General features: G+C 45.8%; 1 protein-coding gene across 4 annotated transcripts in view; it reads right to left on the reverse strand.

The window, feature by feature from the left end:
* The window catches only part of LOC134349762 (CD99 antigen-like protein 2), an 80003-nt gene that overhangs the window by 45678 nt on the left and 12629 nt on the right, over positions 1–21696 (reverse strand). For all 4 annotated transcript variants that reach the window (XM_063054598.1, XM_063054597.1, XM_063054596.1 and 1 more), the window contains exon 2: positions 292–354. In XM_063054598.1, coding sequence (XP_062910668.1) covers positions 292–354 — 63 coding nt within the window. The remainder of the gene's footprint in view (positions 1–291; positions 355–21696) is intronic.

Raw genomic sequence — 21696 nt, forward strand, 5'->3', positions numbered from 1 at the left:
GAAGATGCAGGTATAAGGTAAAGAGTATTGGGTTTAGAGGGGATCTGATGTAGAGTTTTTCCCCATCTGGTGGGTGGTTGGAAATTGGAATGTAATACTCAACAGGTTAGTGGAGCAAGGTACTCTCACAACTAGCTAAGTACTTGAAATGGAAAGATATTGAAGACCATAGTCCAAGAGCTGGTAAATAAGATTAGTATAGTTAAGTAGACGATGATCACCATAGATATGGAGTCAAGGGCTAGTTTTTGTGCCGGACGACTCAATATTAATAGAGTTATTTCTACATACCATGTGGTTTAGATGGATCTTCATTCAATGCATCTTCCAGGTTGAAACTGAAATCATCTTGCCCTGGGTGATGAAACACAAGGATTGAAATCAATTTCCCTCAAAACAATCACTGGTATGTTTAATACCAATCATATCAACAAAAGAAAATTACGTCATCAGGGTCTGCTCTCAGTCAGGGAACACTACCGCACAGAAACAGGCCCTTTGGCCCATCTAGTCCATACCAAAATATTACACTGCCCACTCCTATCCAGCCACACCTGGACCACAGCCTTCCATACCCCTACCACTCATGTTGTTGTTGTCATTGTTGCTCCTTACCGTGCCTTGTTGCGCATTGTGGCAACCTTGCCCCTTTTTTTAAGCGTTTGTCTGTTCTTTACAAGGCAGAGTTGCTAGCTTGACGCCAAACCTAGCACAGATGTAAAGCGGGTAAGAAGCTGACCGGATTATGTGCATTACTCTGGACTTCCTGCATCTGCAGACTTATTTGCATTTAAAATTTCCGGCCACATGATTGACTGATTAGATACTTGCATTAGCGAGCAGGTGTACCTAATAAAGTGGCTATTGAGTGAAAAGTTTCCATTTTTGGTGCAGAGGTTTAATGTTTACCAAGCTTTTGGAGATTGTGATCCTTAGTTTGAATGAATTCCAGCTTAGTATAAACTTGGCAGTGACCAATATTGGTGCCTGAACTTGTATGACGACAGTGCATTCTTGCTAGAATGATTAGTAAGAGTGTGGCACCAATTCTAAAAGTAAACATTTGCTTTATTTGTCACATTTACATTGAAACATCGAGTGAAATGCATCGTCTGCATCAATGACCAACACAGCCTGAAGATGTGCTGGTGGCAACATCTTGTTTCCATACTTCCACAAGTGTCTCCATGCTTCCAACGCCAATTTAGCATCACGTAACTTTCTAAACTTAACCCTATCCAGTTTGTGTTTGCACTGTGGGAGGAATCTGGATCAGCCAGAGGAAACCCATACAGTCATGTGGAGAACGTACTAGCTCCTTACAGACTACATTGGGAATCGAACCCCAGTCTTACAGACAACACTGTAAAGTGTTGCGCTAACCACTATGGTACCATGCTGCCCTTTGGGAGCAATAAGCGGGCAAGGATATCGCAGTAACATTGACTGTTTTTTTCCAGCCCATTGGTCCAATCCAAATTCTTTGAAAAATATAATTTTGCACATTTCCTCTCTCCTGCAGCTACATAACAGAAAACTAAAATTGGATCTGCTTCTCTGATTTTGCTTATCCTGTGTGGGCACGTGGCCAAGTGGTTAAGACAGTGGACTAGCGACCTGAACGTCGTGAGTTCGAGCCCCAGCCGAGGCAGCGTGTTGTGTCCTTGAGCAAGGCACTTAATCACACATTGCTCTGCGACGACACTGGTGCCAAGCTGTATGGGTCCTAATGCCCTTCCCTTGGACAACATTGGTGTCGTGGAGAGGGGAGACTTGCAGCATGGGCAACTGCTGGTCTTCCATACAACCTTGCCCAGGCCTGCATCCTGGAGAGTGAAGACTTTCCAGGCGCAGATCCATGGTCTCGCAAGACTAACGGATGCCTAATTTAATTTAATAAGGAGTATATCTCACCCACCTACAGGAAAGATATCAAAAAGACTGAAAGAGTACAGGATAATTTACAAGGACGTTGCTAAGACTGGAGGACATGAGTTATAGGGAAAGGTTGAACAAGTTAGGAATTTATTCACCAGAGCATAGGAAAATGAGAGGAGATTTGATAGAGGCATTTAAAACTATGATGGGTATAGATAGTGGAAAAAGCCTGCTTGCATTTACCTTGAGGTTGGGTGTGACTAGAACTAGAGGTCATTGATTAAGAGTGAAAGGTGAAATGTTGAAGGGGAAAATGACGGGGAACTTCTTCACAGAGGGCAGTGACAGTGTGGAATAAGGTGCCAGTGGAAGTGATAGATGTGGGTTTAATTTCAACATTTAAGAGAGGTTTGGATAGGTAGGGGAATGGATGATCTGGTCCAGGTGCAGACCGATGGGACTAGGCAGAATACTAGCTTGGCATGGACTAACTGGGCCAAGGGGCCTACTTCTGTGCTGTAGTGACTCTGTAGGTTTGCTGATGACACAGAAGTTGGGGGTGTTGTGGATAGTCTGGAGGCTTGTCAGAGGTTACAGCAGGACATCGATAGGATGCAGAACTGGGCTGAGAAGAATGCACTGCCCACGGCACCGGTGAAGCCAGATACAATAGGGTCCTTCAATCCAGATAAGTGTGAAGTGGTTCATTTTGGTAGGTCCAATTTGAAGGCAGAATATAATATTAATGGTAAGACTCTTGGCAGTGTGGAGGATCTGTGAGATCTTCAAGTCCATGTCTATAGGACACTCAAAGCTGCTGCACAGGTTGACAGTGTTGCTAAGGAGTATGGTGTGCTGGCATTCATCAATCGTGGGATTGAGTTCAAGAGCTGGGAGGTAATATTACAGTTATATAAGACCCTCAGTTAGACCCCGCTAGGAGTGCTGTGTTCAGTTCTGGTCACCCCACTACAGGAAGGATGTGGATACTATTGAGAGAGTGAAGAGAAGATTTACAAGGATATTGCCTGGATTGGAGAGCATGACTTATGAGGATAGGCTGCGTAAACTTGGCCTTTTCTCCTTGGAGCGACAAAGGATGGAAGGTGAACTGATAGAGGTGTATAAGATGATGAGGGGCATTGATCATGTGGATAGCCAGAGGCTTTTTCCCATGACTGAAATGGCTAACACGAGGGGGCATAGTTCTAAGGTGCTTGGAAATAGGTACCAAGGGGATGGCAGGGGTAAGTTCTTCACACAGAGAGTGGTGGGTGCGTGGAACACACTGTCAGCAACGGTGGTAGAGGCGGATACAATAGTGTCTTTTAAGAGCCTCTTAGATAGGTAGATGGAGCTTAGACAAATAGAGGGCTATGCAGCAGGGAAATTCTAGGCATTTCAGTCTAGAGTAAGTTACATGGTTGGCACAACATTGTGGGCCGAAGGGCCTGTAATGTGCTGTAGATTTCTATGTTCTATAACCTACGCAAATGCAAGGTCTTGCACTTTGGTAGGTTAAATAGGCATCCGTTAGTCCCGTGAGACCATGAATTTGTGCCTTGGAAGGTCTCCAGGATGCAGGCCTGGGCAAGGTTGTGTGGAAGACCGGCAGTTGCCCATGCTGCAAGTCTCCCCTCTCCACGCCACCGATGTTGTCCAAGGGAAGGGCATTAGGACCCATACAGCTTGGCACCGGTGTTGCCGCAGAGCAATGTTTAGTTAAGTGACACACATCAAAGTTGCTGGTGAACGCAGCAGGCCAGGCAGCATCTATAGGAAGAGGCGCAGTCGACGTTTCAGGCCGAGACCCTTCGTCAGGACTCACTCTTCCTTCAGTTAGTCCTGATGAAGGGTCTCGGCCTGAAACGTCGACTGCGCCTCTTCCTATAGATGCTGCTCGGCCTGCTGCGTTCACCAGCAACTTTGATGTGTGTTGCTTGAATTTCCAGCATCTGCAGAATTCCTGTTGTTTGCGTTTAGTTAAGTGCCTTGCTCAAGGACACAACACGCTGCCTCAGCCAAGGCTTGAACTAGCGACCTTCAGATCACTAGACGAATGCCTTAACCACTCGGCCAGGGGGAAATACACTATGTGATAAGCAGAATCTGAATCATAATCTGGTTTAATATCACCAGCATGCATTGTGAATCTTCCTGTTTTGTGGCAGCAGTACATTGCATTACATCATAATAAAAATTATAAATTACTAACGGTACAATAAGTATATAAAAATAAATAAGTAGTGCAGAAAGAGAGGGATAAAATACCGAGGGTTCATGGGTTCAATGTCCATTCAGAAATTTGAAGGTGAAGGAGAAGAAGCTGTTCCTGAAATGTTGAGTGTGTGTCGTCAGGGTCCTGTATCTCCTCCCTGATGGTAGCAATCTGAAAGGGGGCATGTCCTCGATGCTGGGGAGGCTAGTGCCCATGATGGAGCTAGCTGAGTTTACAAATTTCTGCAGGTTTTTCCAATCCTGTGCATTGACCCCTCCATAGCAGACAGTGATGCAACCACAGTACATCTGTAGAGATTTACAAGTGTCTTTGGAGACATACCAATTCTCCTCAAACTCCTAATGAAATACAGCCACTGGCGTGCCTTCTTCATAATTGTATCAGTATGTTAGGCCCAGGGCAGATCCTCACAGATGTAACACTCAGTAACTTGAAACAGCTTGCCCTTTCCACAGCTGACCCTGGTGAGTGTTCCTCTCGACTTCCCCTTGCTAAAGTCCACAATCAACAATGAACGCAAGATTGTCGTTGTAACACCACCCAACCAGCTGATCAATCTCACTCCAGTACGCCTCCTCTGAGATTCTCCAAATAATTGTGTCAGCAGCGAATTTACCCGATGGTATTTTTGCTGTGCCTAGCCACACAGTCATGGGTGTAGGGAGAGCAGAAATAAGCACTCATCCTTGAGATGCACCAGTTTTGATCGTCAGCGAGGAGGAGATGTTAATTCCAATGAATACAGACTGGTCTCCTGGTGCCAAAGTCAATGATCCAGTTGCACAGGAAGGTACAGAGTCCCAGGTTTTGGAGTTTTTTGATTAGAACTGATGGTATAATTGTGTTGAACACTGAGCTAAAATCAATAAACAGTACCCTGACATAAGTATTACTATTGTCCTTGTGATCCAGGACCAAGTGGAGATCCAGTGGGATTGTGTCTGCTGTAGACCTATTGTGGTGATGGGCAAATTGCAGTGGGTCCAGCTCCTTGCTTAGGCAGGAGTTAATTTGGCTAACCTCCCAAAGCATTTCATCACAGTAGATGTGAATAACACTGGGCGATAGTCTTGGAGGCAGCTCACCCTACTCTTCCTGGGCACTGGTATGATTGAAGCAGGTGGGAACCTCCAATTGCAGCAGTGAGACATTGAAGATGTCCTTGTACATTTCCGACAGTTAGTTCGCACAGGTTTTTAGAGACTCACGAGTTCACCGGCTTAAAAGATGCTCTCACATCAGCCACCGAGACAGAGATCATAGGGTCATCAGGTGCTGCAGAGATTCACACAGATGAAGTTTCATTCTCCCTTTCAAAGCAAGCATAAATTGAGCTCCTCTCGGCGTGAAGCATCACTGTCACTCATGACGGTAGATTTCACTTTGTGGGAAGTGATGGCCTGCAAACCCTGCTGGAACTGACATACTTCCAACTCCGTCTCTAACTTCAATCAGAATTTTTTCTTCCCCTCTTACTATAGCTTTCTGTAGGTTGTACCTGGACTTCTTGTCTAGTTCTTGATCACCACAGTTCTAGCCCTCAGCTACGAATCTCCTGATCCATCCACGGTTTTTGATTTGCGTATGTTTTCGAAGGCACACACTTGTCCACACAGGTTTTTTTTTAAGTCAGTGACAACAGCGGCTTATTCATTCAGACTCAAAGATGAATCCTTGAATATTGTCCAGTCCACCGGCTCAAAGCAGCCCTGTAAGCGCTTTTCTACCTCCCTTCATTATACCATCTTGGTCCTCACCGCTGGTCCTGTGGTCCTTAGTCTCTGCCAGTACTCAGGAAGTAGAAGTACAGCCAGGAGATGAGACTTTCCAAAGTGTGGGTGTGGGATTGGCATGGCAAGGTTTCTTAATGGTGCTCTAATGGTGGTCAAGTATGTTGGTTCATCAGGTTCCACAAGCGATACGTTGGTGGTAATTGTTCAGATACTTCTTCCAGCCTGGTTGAAATCTTTAGCAATGATAGGGAAGGCATCACTGTGTGCAGTTTTGTGCCTGCTAATTATGTTGCTCAGCTCCTCCTGTGCCTGCTTCACAACTGGCCTGAGGTGGAATGTACATTGTTACCAGGATAATGGCAGAGAATTCCCTTGACAGGTAAAGTGGATGGCATTTGACTGCTTGATCTTCCAGGCTGGGTGAGCAGGACTGAGACAGGACCGTCACATTTGTGAACCATGGAGACAGAGCTTAGGTGGGTTAATGGTGCCTAATGGCAACTCCTTTGCTGCAGCTTTGGAAACAGCTCTACTTTTCCCTTTCAGGGTTCTTTTGAAGACCCTGACCTGGAGTTACATGCTTTGCGGGAATGGGACTTTGCTCTCGGGGTTTCACAGCTGGCCACTGTTCAGCATGCCAAGGGCTCACCCTAAGAGCTCCGCTCGCCTTCGGAGGACCGAGTTTTGGTGTTTCTGGAGACGGAGGGAGCGGAAATTAGTGTCTGAGCAGAAGACGGGTGTGTCATGGGAGATGAAAGATCTAAGGCTGTGCGCCCAGAGACCTGAGATTTTTGGGCACAGAGGCTGGGAAAAAGTGACACAACGGACTTTTAACATCGTAAACCAGCGAGTTGTTTGTTATGTCTCTCCTCTTGCTGTGAAAGAGAAACCTCTTTCTCCCTTATTAGCGAGAGAAAGCCTGTGGTATGTCAAGTGCTGGGTAAACAATGTCGTCTTTGGAGTACTGCAAGTCTGTATCTTTGCTGTTGCCTTACTCACGCCTGAGTGCTCAGTGGTTGATACCAATACTTTTTTTTTGCTGGTGGGGGAGGGGGGAATTGTTGCTCACTGCCGCTTACACATGGGAGAGAGGGGAGCTGGGGGGGGGGACTTTGGGGTTCTAACATTTAACTGTCATTCATTCTTTGGGAGCACTCCTCTGTTTTTGTGGATGGTTGCGAAGAAAAAGCATTTCAGGATATATATTGTATACATTTCTCTGACATTAAATGTACCTTTGAAACCTCTGAAACCTTTGAATCATAATGCATGGTCCCCCTCCACTGCCTTTAAAAAACTCTGATGTCCTGTTATTGTGGAGAATGGTGAAGCCATCGAGCTGCAGCACTGTTTCCAAAATGGTGGGTGTGAGCCATGTTTCCATAAAGCTAAGTACTCAATAGTCTCTGATGTCCCTCTGCCATAGCAATCTTGCTCTGAAGTCTTCAATTTTATTTTCCAGTTATTTCAGGATAGTCATGAGTGGAAGTCTAAAACCTTTGCATCTCAATTGAACTTGTAAAATGGTGTAAGGTCCCTGCTTCCATTGTCTTAAAGGGGAACGACAATCGCAACCCAAGTCTGCTGTCCGAGGTTCATCGATTTTACGTATCCATAGATTTTTTTTAAAATTCTTAAAACAATGCTACTTACTGAAGTACCTGTGGCTGTAACCACAGTAATTAATAATAATAAACCAATAATAATACATACAAGAGATTCAGAATAAGCACAAAGTAAGATTGGACAAACAAGGTGGAAGTGAATATAAGGTAGTGAACAACAGGAATTCTGCAGATGCTGGAAATTCAAGCAACATACATCAAAGTTGCTGGTGAACGCAGCAGGCCAAGCAGCATCTATAGGAAGAGGCGCAGTCGACGTTTCAGGCCGAGACCCTTCGTCAGGACTAACTGAAGGAAGAGTGAGTAAGGGATTTGAAAGCTGGAGGGGGAGGGGGAGATGCAAAATGATAGGAGAAGACAGGAGGGGGAGGGATAGAGCCGAGAGCTGGACAGGTGATAGGCAAAAGGGGATACGAGAGGATCATGGGACAGGAGGCCTAGGGAGAAAGATGGGGGGGGGGTGACCCAGAGGATGGGCAAGAGGTATATTCAGAGGGACAGAGGGAGAAAAAGGAGAGTGAAAGAAAGAATGTGTGCATAAAAAGGAGTAACAGCTGGGGTACGAGGGGGAGGTGGGGCCTAGCGGAAGTTAGAGAAGTCAATGTTCATGCCATCAGGTTGGAGGCTACCCAGACGGAATATAAGGTGTTGTTCCTCCAACCTGAGTGTGGCTTCATCTTTACAGTAGAGGAGGCCGTGGATAGACATGTCAGAATGGGAATGGGATGTGGAATTAAAATGTGTGGCCACTGGGAGATCCTGCTTTCTCTGGCGGACAGAGCGTAGATGTTCAGCAAAGCGGTCTCCCAGTCTGCGTCGGGTCTCACCAATATATAAAAGGCCACATCGGGAGCACCGGACGCAGTATATCACCCCAGTCGACTCACAGGTGAAGTGATGCCTCACCTGGAAGGACTGTTTGGGGCCCTGAATGGTGGTAAGGGAGGAAGTGTAAGGGCATGTGTAGCACTTGTTCCGCTTACACGGATAAGTGCCAGGAGGGAGATCAGTGGGGAGGGATGGGGGGGACGAATGGACAAGGGAGTTGTGTAGGGAGCGATCCCTGCGGAATGCAGAGAGGGGGGGGAGGGAAAGATGTGCTTAGTGGTGGGATCCCGTTGGAGGTGGCGGAAGTTACGGAGAATAATATGTTGGACCCGGAGGCTGGTGGGGTGGTAGGTGAGGACCAGGGGAACCCTATTCCTAGTGGGGTGGTGGGAGGATGGAGTGAGAGCAGATGTACGTGAAATGGAGGAGATGCGTTTAAGAGCAGAGTTGATAGTGGAGGAAGGGAAGCCCCTTTCATTAAAAAATGAAGACATCTCCCTCGTCCTAGAATGAAAAGCCTCATCCTGAGAGCAGATGCGGCGGAGACGGAGGAATTGCGAGAAGGGGATGGCGTTTTTGCAAGAGACAGGGTGAGAAGAGGAATAGTCCAGATAGCTGTGAGAGTCAGTAGGCTTATAGTAGATATCAGTGGATAAGCTGTCTCCAGAGACAGAGACAGAAAGATCTAGAAAGGAGAGGGAGGTGTCGGAAATAGACCAGGTAAACTTGAGGGCAGGGTGAAAGTTGGAGGCAAAGTTAATAAAGTCAACGAGTTCTGCATGTGTGCAGGAAGCAGCGCCAATGCAGTCGTCGATATAGCGAAGGAAAAGTGGGGGACAGATACCAGAATAGGCACGGAACATAGATTGTTCCACAAACCCAACAAAAAGGCAGGCATAGCTAGGACCCATACGGGTGCCCATAGCTACACCTTTAGTTTGGAGGAAATGGGAGGAGCAAAAGGAGAAATTATTAAGAGTAAGGACTAATTCCGCTAGACGGAGCAGAGTGGTGGTAGAGGGGAACTGATTAGGTCTGGAATCCAAAAAGAAGCGTAGAGCTTTGAGACCTTCCTGATGGGGGATGGAAGTATATAAGGACTGGACATCCATGGTGAAAATAAAGCGGTGGGGGCCAGGGAACTTAAAATCATTGAAAAGTTTAAGAGCGTGAGAAGTGTCACGAACATAGGTCGGAAGGGATTGAACAAGGGGTGACAAAACAGTGTCGAGGTATGCAGAAACGAGTTCGGTGGGGCAGGAGCAAGCTGAGACAATAGGTCGGCCAGGACAGGCAGGTTTGTGGATCTTGGGTAGGAGGTAGAAACGGGAAGTGCGGGGTGTGGGAACTATAAGGTTGGTAGCAGTGGATGGGAGATCCCCTGAGCGGATAAAGTCGTTGATAGTGTGGGAGACAATGGCCTGGTGCTTCTTAGTGGGGTCACGATCGAGGGGTAAATAAGAGGAGGTATCCGCGAGTTGTCGCTGTGCCTCGGCAAGGTAGAGGTCAGTACGCCAGACTACAGCAGCACCCCCCTTATCGGCGGGTTTAATAATAAGGTTAGGATTAGTGCGGAGGGAGTGGAGAGCAGAGTGTTCCGAAGGAGTGAGGTTGGAATGGGGACAAGGTGCGGTGAAGTCGAGACGGTTGATGTCCCGTCGGCAGTTGGCAATAAAGAGATCCAGAGCAGGCAGAAGACCAGAGCGGGGTGTCCATGAAGAAGAGGAGGGTTGAAGACGGGAGAAGGGGTCATCGGTGGGGGTGGAAGAGTCCTTGCCAAAGAAGCAGGCTCGGAGACGGAGACGGCGGAAGAAAAGTTCCGCATCGTGGCGAACACGGAACTCGCTGAGGTGTGGGCGAAGGGGGACAAACGTGAGGCCCTTACTGAGAACAGAGCGTTCTGCCTCTGACAGTTGAAGTGAAACTGCTTTCCAAAACCTTTTAATTAAAACAATTAATCTTGCACAATTTACCTTCTTGCATTGTTCTCAGAAAAATAAACTAAATAATGGAAGGTTATGCAGAACTAGAAACAGTTTTAGTATCACTGACATATATTGTGAAGTCAGTTGTTTTGTGGCAGCAGTACAGTGCAAGACATAAATATCCTTTAAATTACAGTAAATAGTGCAAAAAAGAGTGAAGAAATGTTCCCGGATCCATGGACCGTTCAGAATTCTGATGGCTAAGGGGATGAAGTTGTAAAATGTTGAGTGTGTGGCTTCAGGCTTCCTCCCTGATAGTTTAGTGAGAAGAGGGCATGTCCTGGGTGATGCCTAATGAAGAATGCCACCTTTGTGAGGCATTGCCTTTTGAAGATGTCCTTGTTGGTGGGGAGGCTAGTGCCCATGATGGAGCTGGCTGAGTTTACAACTCTCTGCAGCCTTTTCTGATCCTGTGCATTGGGCTCTCCATACCAAATGGTGATGTAACCAGTTAGAATGCTCTCCATTGTATATCCGTAGAAATTTCTGAGAGCCTTTGGCGATAGATCAAATCCCCTCAAACTCTGAATGAAATATAGTCACTGGCATGCCTTCTTCATAATTGTATCAATATGTTAGGCCCAGGATAGATCTTCAGAGATGTTGACACCAAGGCATTTGAAACTGCTCCCCCTTTCCAATGCTGACCCCTAAGGACTGGTGTGTATCTCCCTTGACTTTCCTTTGTTGATGTCCAAAATGAACATTAAGTGCAAATTTATTGTTTTGGCTCCACTCAACCAGCCAATCGATCTCACTCCAGTACACCTCCTCATAACCACCTGAGATTCTGACAATTGTGTCATCAGCGAACTCATAGATGGTTCTTGTGCTGTGTAGTCATGGTCAAGGGTGTAGAGAGAGTACAGCAGCGGACTAAGCACACTTCCTTAAGTTGCGCTGGTGTTGATTGTCAGTGCAGGTATGTGATTTCCAATCTATATTTACTAAGGTTTCTCGATGAAGAAATCAAGAATCCAGTTGCAGAAGGAGGTACAGAGGCCCGGGTTTTGAAGCTTGCTGATTAGTACTGAGGGGATGGTGGTGTTAGACATGGAGCTGTTATCAATAAGCAGCAGCCTGATGTAGGCATTGCTGTTGTCCACGTGGTCTAAGGCCAGTGAAAAGCCAGTGAGGTTGCCTCCATTGCATTCCAGCAATACAAGCTTATATCTCACCAGATATAATTGAAGTCAGCCAGTCCCACACTGGTCATAGTAGAGGCACTCCACTTTAGGTGTCAATTCAATTCAAAACCTGTTGAGTACAGAGAATTGGATGGGATAACCAACAGGCAAGAGCTGTGAAAGTTCCTGCCAAAAACTACCCTCAGCCTCTGAACTAAGCCTAGTATATTTGAGTGACAGCTTGTGACAGAAGACTGACATTGGTACAAGGTACACCTCAGCTTCCCGTTATTTGAAAGAAACACATTGCTGGTGAGGGCACAAGTCTCTAAAGTGTGCGTGACAGGAACGGTGCACTTCAGCTCTGGCAGGATGAAGGTTACCGCAGTGGCGTTTGATTTAACTTCCTTTCTTTGCTGCCCATCCTTGAACAGACCACAGCTTATCTGCAGAGAGCCAACACTTTGAATGCTCACAATAAAGTGCTCCACTAATGTTATGTGTCAAAACCGTACGTAATCAACCCACCCTGCCCAAAGCAGCAACCCTATCTGATAAATCAGATGAAGTACCTATCTACTCTTTGCCTTTGTCATGCCTTTTCCTTTGCAATTCACTCTGCAATTCAGCCATATCCTGACAAAAAATTTTGGTGATTTTAGTATAAAATTTAATTTGTAAAACTAGGTCATAAAACTTGGAATAATACTAGGTCACCTAGGGTGACCTCATTGAAACCTATCAAATGCAGAAAGGCCTTAATAGATTGGATGTTTCCTATGGTGTGGGAATCTAGGACCAGAGGACACAGCTTCAGAATAGAGGGGTTTCCTTTTAGAATGGAGATGAGGAGGAATTTCTTTAGCCAGAGAGTGGTCAGTCAGTGAAATTCATTGCCACAGGCAGCTGTGGAGGCCAAGTCATTGGGTGTATTGAAGGCAGAGGTTGATAGATCCTTGACTAGTCAGGGCATGAAGGGCTTTGGGAAGAAGGCAGGAGACTGGGGCTGAGAGGGAACTGGATTAGCCATGATGATATGGCGCAGCAGACTCGATGGGTGAAACAGCCTAATTTTGCTCCATAATCTTATGGTCTTATACGGCCCCTTAAGTATGCTCCACCATTCAGCAAGATGATGTCTGATCTGATATCGTCTATTTTCCTTCAGTGAGATCATCTCACAGTTATAGGGTCATCCAGCACAGAAACAGGCCTCTCGGCCCAATATACCCATACTGACAATTATGGCCACAGATACTAACGTGTGTACCCACATAGCGTTGAGGATGACTTGATTCCACTCTGGCTTTGCAGTTCGAAGTCAAAATCAAATAGGATCTGGCAGTTGAGGCCACCCTCAGGATGGTGAAACAACACCTTATATTCCATCTGGGTAGCCTCTAATCTGATGACATGAACATTGATTTCTCCTACTGGTAAATTTTACCCCCTCCCCCCTCCCTCTTCTTCTATTCCCCACTTTGGCCTTTAACCTCTTCTTACTTGCCTATCACTTCCCCCTGGCTCTCCTCCTCCTTCCCTTTCTCCAATGGTCCATTCTCCTCTCCCATCAGATTCCTTCTTCTCCAGCCCTTCCCCTTTCCCATCCACCTGGCTTCACCTATCACCTTCTAGCTTGCCCTCCTCCCCCTCTCCCCACCCTTTAATCCTGGCAACTTGGCCCTCCCTTTTCAGTCCTGAAGAAGCGTCTCGGCCCAAAACATCGACTGCTGATTCATTTCCTGGCCTGCTCAGTCCCACCTGCATTTTGTGTGTGTTGCTTAGGATCTGGGAGGTGTTGAATAGAACGTGACGAGGAGAATCTCCAACTGGTGCGAATGAGTGGGCTGCATGGACTCAGTGCTGTTTGTCACTATTTATTCCAGTTCAGACGATAGGCCCTGAATTCAAAATATTAACTATTTCTCTCTTCACAGACCCTAACTGACCTCCAAGTGATCTTAATGCTTACTTCAGCTTCCACCTACCACAACAAATTACTGTGGAACTCAACCACTTTTAAACATAAGATAATGCCGAGAAAATGAGGAGTGCATGGACTAAATTCGCTGCAACAGAAAGACAAGGCCAAAACCCTGGGAATTCCTAGCAAAACATTTAGTCATAGTCATACTTTATTGATCCCGAGGGAAATTGGTTTTCATTACAGTTGCCTTTAAATAATTAAATAGTAATAAAACTTCGATCCTATATCACCTCTTTCTAATGATTTAATATCATTTCTTACCAATAAAGCCACGCCTCCCCCTCTGCCTACCTTCCTATCCTTCCGATACACCGTGTATCCTTGGACGTTCAGCTCCCAGAGACATGCATCCTTTAGCCAGGTCTCAGTGATGGCCACAATACCATACCTGCCAATCTGTAGCTGTACAACAAGATCATCCACCTTATTCCTTATGCTGCGTGCATTTAAGTACAACATCTTAAGACCAGTATTTGATACTTTTTGCTTTGATTTCACTGCAACTTTATTGCACTTCAACTCATCCCAATGGCTACACATTTGCCCCATCACCTGCCTGTCTTTCCTAACATCTTTACTGCTCACTATCTTAGATTTATTTCTGTTTTCCCCTTCCTCCGCTCTATCATTCCGGTTTCCATCCCCCTGCCAAATTAGTTTAAACCGTCCCTAACAGCTCTATTAAACTTTCCCGCCAGGATATTGGTCTCCTTCGGGTTCAGGTGTAACCTGTCCTTTTTGAACAGGTCATACTTTCCCCAGAAGAGATCCTAATTATCCAAGAATCTGAAGCCCTGCCCCCTACACCAGTCTCTCAGCCAGGCATTCATCTGCCTGATCCGACAACTCTTGCCCTCGCTAGCACGTGGCACAGGTAGCAATCCCGAGATTACTACCCTGGAGGTCCTGCTTCTCAGCTTCCTTCCTAACTCCTGGAAATCTCTCTTCAGCACCTCCTCCTTTGTCCTATCTATGTCATTGGTACCAACATGTACCAAGACAACTGGCTGCTCACCCTCCCCCTTTAGAATATTCAGGACCCGATCCGAGACATCCCGTACCCTGGCACCTGGGAGGCAACACACCATGCGGGTATCTCTGTCAGGCTCACAGAATCTCCTCTGTTCCTCTGACTATGGAATCCCCCACGACTACCGCATTTCTCTTCTCCCTCCTTCTCTCCTGCACAACAGCGCCAGGCTCAGTGCCAGAGACCCGGTCACCGTGGGCATCCCCCGTCAGGTCATCCCCCTCAACAGCATCCAGAACAAGATATTTGTTGCTGAGGGGGACAGCCACAGGGGTGCTCTCCGCTATCCGGACATTTCCCAGCTTTATTGGTAAGAAATGATATTAAATGATATTAAATCATTAGAAAGAGGTGATATAGGATCGGAAGTTGCAGAATCTTTATGGGTTGAGCTAAGGAATAGCAGGGGTAAAAAGACCCTGATGGCAGTTATTTATAGGCCTCCAAACAGCTGCAGGGATGTGGACTACAAATTACAACTGGAAATAGAAAAGGCTTGTCAGAAGGGCAGTGTTATGATAATTGTGGGGGATTTTAACATGCGAGTAGATTGGAAAAATCACGTCGGCACTGGATCTCAAGAGAGAGAATTTGTAGAATGTCTGCGAGATGGCTTTTTAGAACAGCTTGTTGTTGAGCCCACTAGGGGATCGGCTGTACTGGATTGGGTATTGTGTAATGAACCGGAGGTGATTGGAGAGATTGAGGTGAAGGAACCCTTAGGAGGCAGTGATCATAACATGATTGAGTTCACTGTGAAATTAGAAAAAGAGAAGCCGAAATCTGATGTGTCGGTGTTTCAGTGGAGTAAAGGAAATTACAGTGGCATGAGAGAGGAACTGGCCAAAGTTGACTGGAAAGAGACACTGGCGGGAAAGACGGCAGAGCAGCAGTGGCTGGAGTTTATGCGAGAAATGAGGAATGTGCAAGACAGGTATATTCCAAAAAAGAAGAAATTTTCGAGTGGAAAAAGGATGCAACCATGGTTGACAAGAGAAGTCAAAGCCAAAGTTAAAGCTAAGGAGAGGGCATACAAGGAAGCAAGAATTAGTGGGAAGACAGAGGATTGGGACGTTTTTAAAACCTTACAAAAGGAAACCAAGAAGGTCATTAAGAGAGAAAAGATTAACTATGAAAGGAAACTAGCAAATAATATCAAAGAGGATACTAAAAGCTTTTTCAAGAATATAAAGAGTAAAAGACAGGTGAGAGTAGATATAGGACCGATAGAAAATGATACTGGAGAAATTGTAATGGGAGATGAGGAGATGGCAGAGGAACTGAACAAGTATTTTGCATCAGTCTTCACTGAGGAAGACAGCAGGATACCGGAAACTCAAGGGTGGCAGGGAAGAGAAGTATGCGTAGTCACAATTACGACAGAGGAAGTACTCAGGAAGCTGAATAGGCTAAAGGTCGATAAATCTCCCAGACCAGATGTAGTGCACCCTCGTGTTCTGAAGGAAGTAGCTGTGGAGATTGCGGAGGCATTAGTGATGATCTTTTAAAAGTCAACAGATTCTGGCATGGTTCCGGAAGACTGGAAGATTGCAAATGTCACTCCGCTATTTAAGAAGCGGGCAAGGAAGCAAAAAGGAAATTATAGACCTGTTAGCTTGACGTCGGTGGTTGGGAAGTTGTTGGAGTCGATTGTCAAGGATGAGGTTACAGAGTACCTGGAGGCATATGACAAGGTAGGCAGAACTCAGCATGGATTCCTTAAAGGAAAATCCTGCCTGACAAACCTATTACAATTTTTTGAGGAAATTACAAGTAGGCTAGACAAGGGAGATGCAGTGGATGTTGTATATTTGGATTTTCAGAAGGCCTTTGACAAGGTGCCACACATGAGGCTACTTAACAAGATAAGAGCCCATGGAATTACAGGAAAGTTACATACGTGGATAGAGCGTTGGCTGATTGGCAGGAAACAGAGAGTGGGAATAAAGGGATCCTATTCTGGTTGGCTGCCGGTTACCAGTGGTGTTCCACAGGGATCAGTGTTGGGGCTGCTTCTTTTTACATTGTACATCAACGATCTGGATTATGAAATAGATGGCTTTGTGGCTAAGTTTGCTGACGATACGAAGATAGGTGGAGGGGCCGGTAGTGCTGACGAAACGGAGAGTCTGCAGAGAGACTTGGATAGATTGGAAGAATGGGCAGAGAAGTGGCAAATGAAGTACAATGTTGGAAAGTGTATGGTTATGCACTTTGGCAGAAAAAATAAACAGGCAGACTATTATTTAAATGGGGAAAGAATTCAAAGTTCTGAGATGCAACTGGACTTGGGAGTCCTCGTACAGGATTCCCTTAAAGTTAACCTCCAGGTTGAGTCAGTAGTGAAGAAGGCGAATGCAATGTTGGCATTCATTTCTAGAGGAATAGAGTATAGGAGCAGGGATGTGATGTTGAGGCTCTATAAGGCGCTGGTGAGACCTCACTTGGAGTACTGTGGGCAGTTTTGGTCTCCTTATTTAAGAAAGGATGTGCTGACGTTGGAGAGGGTACAGAGAAGATTCACTAGAATGATTCCAGGAATGAGAGGGTTAACATATGAGGAACGTTTGTCCGCTCTTGGACTGTATTCCTTGGAGTTTAGAAGAATGAGGGGAGACCTCATAGAAACATTTCGAATGTTAAAAGGCATGGACAGAGTGGATGTGGCAAAGTTGTTTCCCATGATGGGGGAGTCTAGTACGAGAGGGCATGACTTAAGGATTGAAGGGCACCCATTCAGAACAGAAATGCGAAGAAATTTTTTTAGTCAGAGGGTGGTGAATCTATGGAATTTGTTGCCACGGGCAGCAGTGGAGGCCAAGTCATTGGGCGTATTTAAGGCAGAGATTGATAGGTATCTGAGTAGCCAGGGCATCAAAGGTTATGGTGAGAAGGCGGGGCAGTGGGACTAAATAGGATAAAATGGATCAGCTCATGATAAAATGGCGGAGCAGACTCGATGGGCCGACTGGTCCTACTTCTGCTCCTTTGTCTTATGGTCTTATGGTCTTATGGTAATAACACCATAAATAATTAAATAGTAATATGTAAATTATGCCAGGAAATAAGTCCAGGACCAGCCTATTGGCTCAGGCTGTCTGACCCTCCAAGGGAGGAGTTGTAAAGTTTGATGGCCACAGGCAGGAATGACTTCCTATGACGCTCTGTGTTGCATCTCGGTGGAATGAGTCTCTGGCTGAATGTACTCCTGTGCCCACCCAGTACATTATGTAGTGGATGGGAGACATTATCCAAGATGGCATGCAACTTGGACAGCATCCTCTTTTCAGACACCACCGTCAGAGAGTCCAGTTCCATCCCAAACAAGGACAGATGAAGGAAGCACCCAGCAGCTTAGGCCGCTGTGGAAACAGAAAAAGAATGTTTGAGCTTAAGAGTCCTTTCTTATAATTACATTTGTGCTTCTCCTTTTCACTGCCACCATTGCTGCCTGGTGTAGAAGGCATGTGCTATCAGAAGAGGTTAGATAAACTTGGGTTGTTTTCTCCGGAGTGTCAGAGGCTGAGGGAAGATCTGTCAGAGGTTCACAAGATTGAGAGGCAGTAGATAGAGCGGACTGAGTATCTGTTTCCCAAGGTGGAAATGTCTAATACAAGAGGACGTGCATTGAAGGTCAGAGACGGTAGATTCAAAGGGGATGGGAGGGGCAAGTTTTTTACTCAGAGTGTCACGGATGCCTGGAATTCGCTGCCTGGTATGGTGGTAGAGGCAAATACATCAGGGGCTTTTAAGAGGCATTTGAATAGACACAGGGATATAAAGAGGATGGAGAAACATTGACATGGTGTAGGTAGAAGGGATCAGTGCTTGGGTGTTTTTGATTTGTTTTTTAGCTGGTTCGGCATTGTTCAGCCTGTTCCTGTGCTATACTGTTCTATGTTCAATGTTCTAGTGCAACCTATTTCAATATGCGTCACCTTCTTAAATCACCATTGTTAATTTTATATCAGTTAAGGAAGTTTATCCACCATGGAAACATCTGAACATAATTCAACAAGTTCATCTGCATCTGGAGGAATAAAGCATCCTGTCAGCCACGACAGAATTCAACAGGAAACATGTTTTATTCAATTTTTTACAGTACATAATTCTGCAGTTTTTATAGCCTCATAAAGAGAGCCGTGTTCTTTGATAAACAAGGAAACAATTTATGTAATTGTTATTAGCGGGATAAATACTGATCAGAATCCCAGGGATAAATCGGTATTTGTTCCCACCCAACAGGGCATTCAGGTTCTCTGCTTAGACTCCCAAAATGTCAGCCTGAATTAGATCTCCAGACCCGGACTCAAGCCCGGAGGCTTGAGAGAAGCAGGATTGCTGCCCACTGAGTCAAAGCTGACTGTTGACTGGCAGAAGATCAGGTAAGGATGGTGTCATCTCTTCTCTGTATGGTGGTTCCAGAGTGTTCTTCGGCTTTTGTGTCTTCCACCCAGTGGGATCGAGAAGAGAGGATAACTGAGGTGGGTGGGATCTTTAATTATGCTGGCTGCTTTCCCAAGGCAGCGAGATGTGTCTTCTTCTTAAGTCCAATACCTATATCGTGGCATAGAGCTCATCAATGTCCTGGACTAGTCTTTCAAGTCTTCTAGGTGAAGATCTTCCTCACCCAGGGATGAGGTCTTTGGAGATCCTGTTGATGTTTCTATAGCAACACACATCAAAGTTGCCGGTGAACGCAGCAGGCCAGGCAGCATCTCTAGGAAGAGGTACAGTCGACGTTTCAGGCCAAGACCCTTCGTCAGGACTAACTGAAGGAAGAGCTAGTAAGAGATTTGAAAGTGGGAGGGGGAGGGGGAGATCCAAAATGATAGGAGAAGACAGGAGGGGGAGGGATGGAGCCAAGAACTGGACAGGTGATTGGCAAAAGGGATATGAGAAGATCATGGCTCAGGAGGCCCAGGGAGAAGGAAAAGGTGGGGGGGGGAACCCAGAGGATGGGCAAGGGGTATAGTCAGAGGGACAGAGGGAGAAAAAGGAGAGTGAGAGAAAGAATGTGTGTATATAAATAAATAACGGATGGGTATGAGGGGGAGGTGGGGCATTAGCGGAAGTTAGAGAAGTCAATCATGCCATCAGGTTGTCTTCTCCTATCATTTTGGATCTACCCCTCCCTCTCCCACTTTCAAATCTCTTACCAGCTCTTCCTTCAGTTAGTCCTGACGAAGGGTCTCGGCCTGAAACGTCGACTGTACCTCTTCCTACAGATGCTGCCTGGCCTGCCGTGTTCACCAGCAACCTTGATGTGTGTTGCTTGAATTTCCAGCATCTGCAGAATTCCTCATGTTGATGTTTCTATAGCACTGGGTTTTTATGGGATGGGGTTGTTTGCTCCTCCTTTCACACCAGGCTCGGTCATGTCCACGGAGGGGTTGCAGTGAGAAGTGCAAACATGCTTAATAGAAGGAGGTTGGTTTTCATGTCAGACCGGGCTGTGTTCACAACTACGTAATCAACGAACCATTCAGAAACTTTGAGGTGAAGCAGTTACTCGGATGTCAAGAGCAACCCAAGGAGAATGTGCCAGGAGGTAGGAGTGGTGGTGGTATCTGGAATTAGAGTTCCTGGTGCTAATTGGTTGTTATTAGGCTAAATGGTGATATACTGATATACCTCCTGTTCCGAATAAAATGACCACTGAGTCTTCTGCTGCTGTGGCCCATACAATTCAAGTTTCAATGACTAGTACATTCTGAGAAGATCTTCTGCACACCTCTGTTATAATGTGTGGTTATTTGGGATACTGTCCCCTTCCACTCTGGCCATTCTCCTCTGATTTCTCTTATTAACAAGACAATTTTTCCCACAGAACTGCTGCTCATTGGATGTACCTTTTTGGTTTTTGTACCTTTCCCTGTAAGCTCTAGAGATTGTTGTGCATGACGATCCCAAGAGATCAGCAGTATCTGAGATACTCAAACCACCCCATCTGGCACCAACAATCATTCCACAGTCAAAGTCACTAAGATCACATTTCTTCCCCCATTCTGGTGTTTGGTCTGAACAACAACTGAACCGCTTGACCATGTCTGCATGTTTTTATGTGTTGGGTTGCTGCCCCATGATTGGCTGATTAGATATTTGCAGTAATGAGGTGTACAGGGGGGCACTCAGTGTATACCAGCCTACTTTACCTGACTGTTACAATAGCAATCCAGCACAGTACAAGAGGGACCACAGGTTCGGACATTTGGTGTATGTGCTTGGCTGAGGAGGCAACGGTTGCCTGGGGTAACCAGCCAGATGGTGCAGCCAGCATGAAATGCCGTTGCTACTGGCCTGATGTTCGGATGGATGGACACTGTCTCTAAAAGTGCTTAGCACACCAAATGTTTGTGAGGAACTCAGTGCAAAACTATTCACAGGCAACCTAACTCATGCTCGGGGTTTTGTAAATAGCAGAGTAGCTTCATCGCTGACCATCATCCCTCAAGCCAGACTTTTGTTCGTGAGATTGATCACGGGGTAGTCTAACAGACCAGCACAACATTGTGGGCTGAAGGGCCTGAACTGTGCTGTATTGTTACATGTTCTATGCAGAGGATCGGAGTAATATCATTCATTAAGGGCTAGTCTACAGATGCAGCAAATAATGAGGATAGCTAACAGAATGTTTTTATTTATTGCAAAGGGAACTGAATGCAAAAGTATGCAGTTATATTATAATCCTGAAGGGTGGTTTTCCTGATAGATGGCTGCGTTCAAAACTCATATTGGTTTGTAAGAATGCAGAGATGAGCTATTGCTTGTATGGTTATCTATGTCTTAGCCCAGACATGGGGAACAAGTTCCCTAAGGCACCTCAGCAAACAGAACTGGATAAACATCGAGCTCTTGGGAAAGGTTAAATAGGCTTTATTTCCTGGAGTGCAGGAGAATGAGAGGAGATCTGATAGAAATTATGAGGTGTATAGACAGGGCAAATGCAAGCAGGCTTTGTCCATTGAGGGTGAGTGAGATTAAGACGAGAGGTCATAGATTAAGGGTGAAAGGTGAAATATTTAAGGGGAACCTGAACGGGAACTTCTTCACTCAGAAGGTGGTGAGAGTGTGGAACAAGCTGCCAGTGGAAGTGGTGGCTGCAGGTTCGATTTCATATTTAAGAGAAGTTCGGATAAGTACAGTACTGTGCAGAAGACTGAGGCACCCTGGATTTTTTTATATGGATTCAGATATACGAATTGACAATAAACTGGACTGGTCAAAGAACAGAGGCTGTCTACAAGAAGGGCCAGAGCCATCT

The sequence above is a fragment of the Mobula hypostoma genome, chromosome 7, assembly GCF_963921235.1.
Source record: "Mobula hypostoma chromosome 7, sMobHyp1.1, whole genome shotgun sequence".
NCBI lineage: Eukaryota > Metazoa > Chordata > Chondrichthyes > Myliobatiformes > Myliobatidae > Mobula > Mobula hypostoma.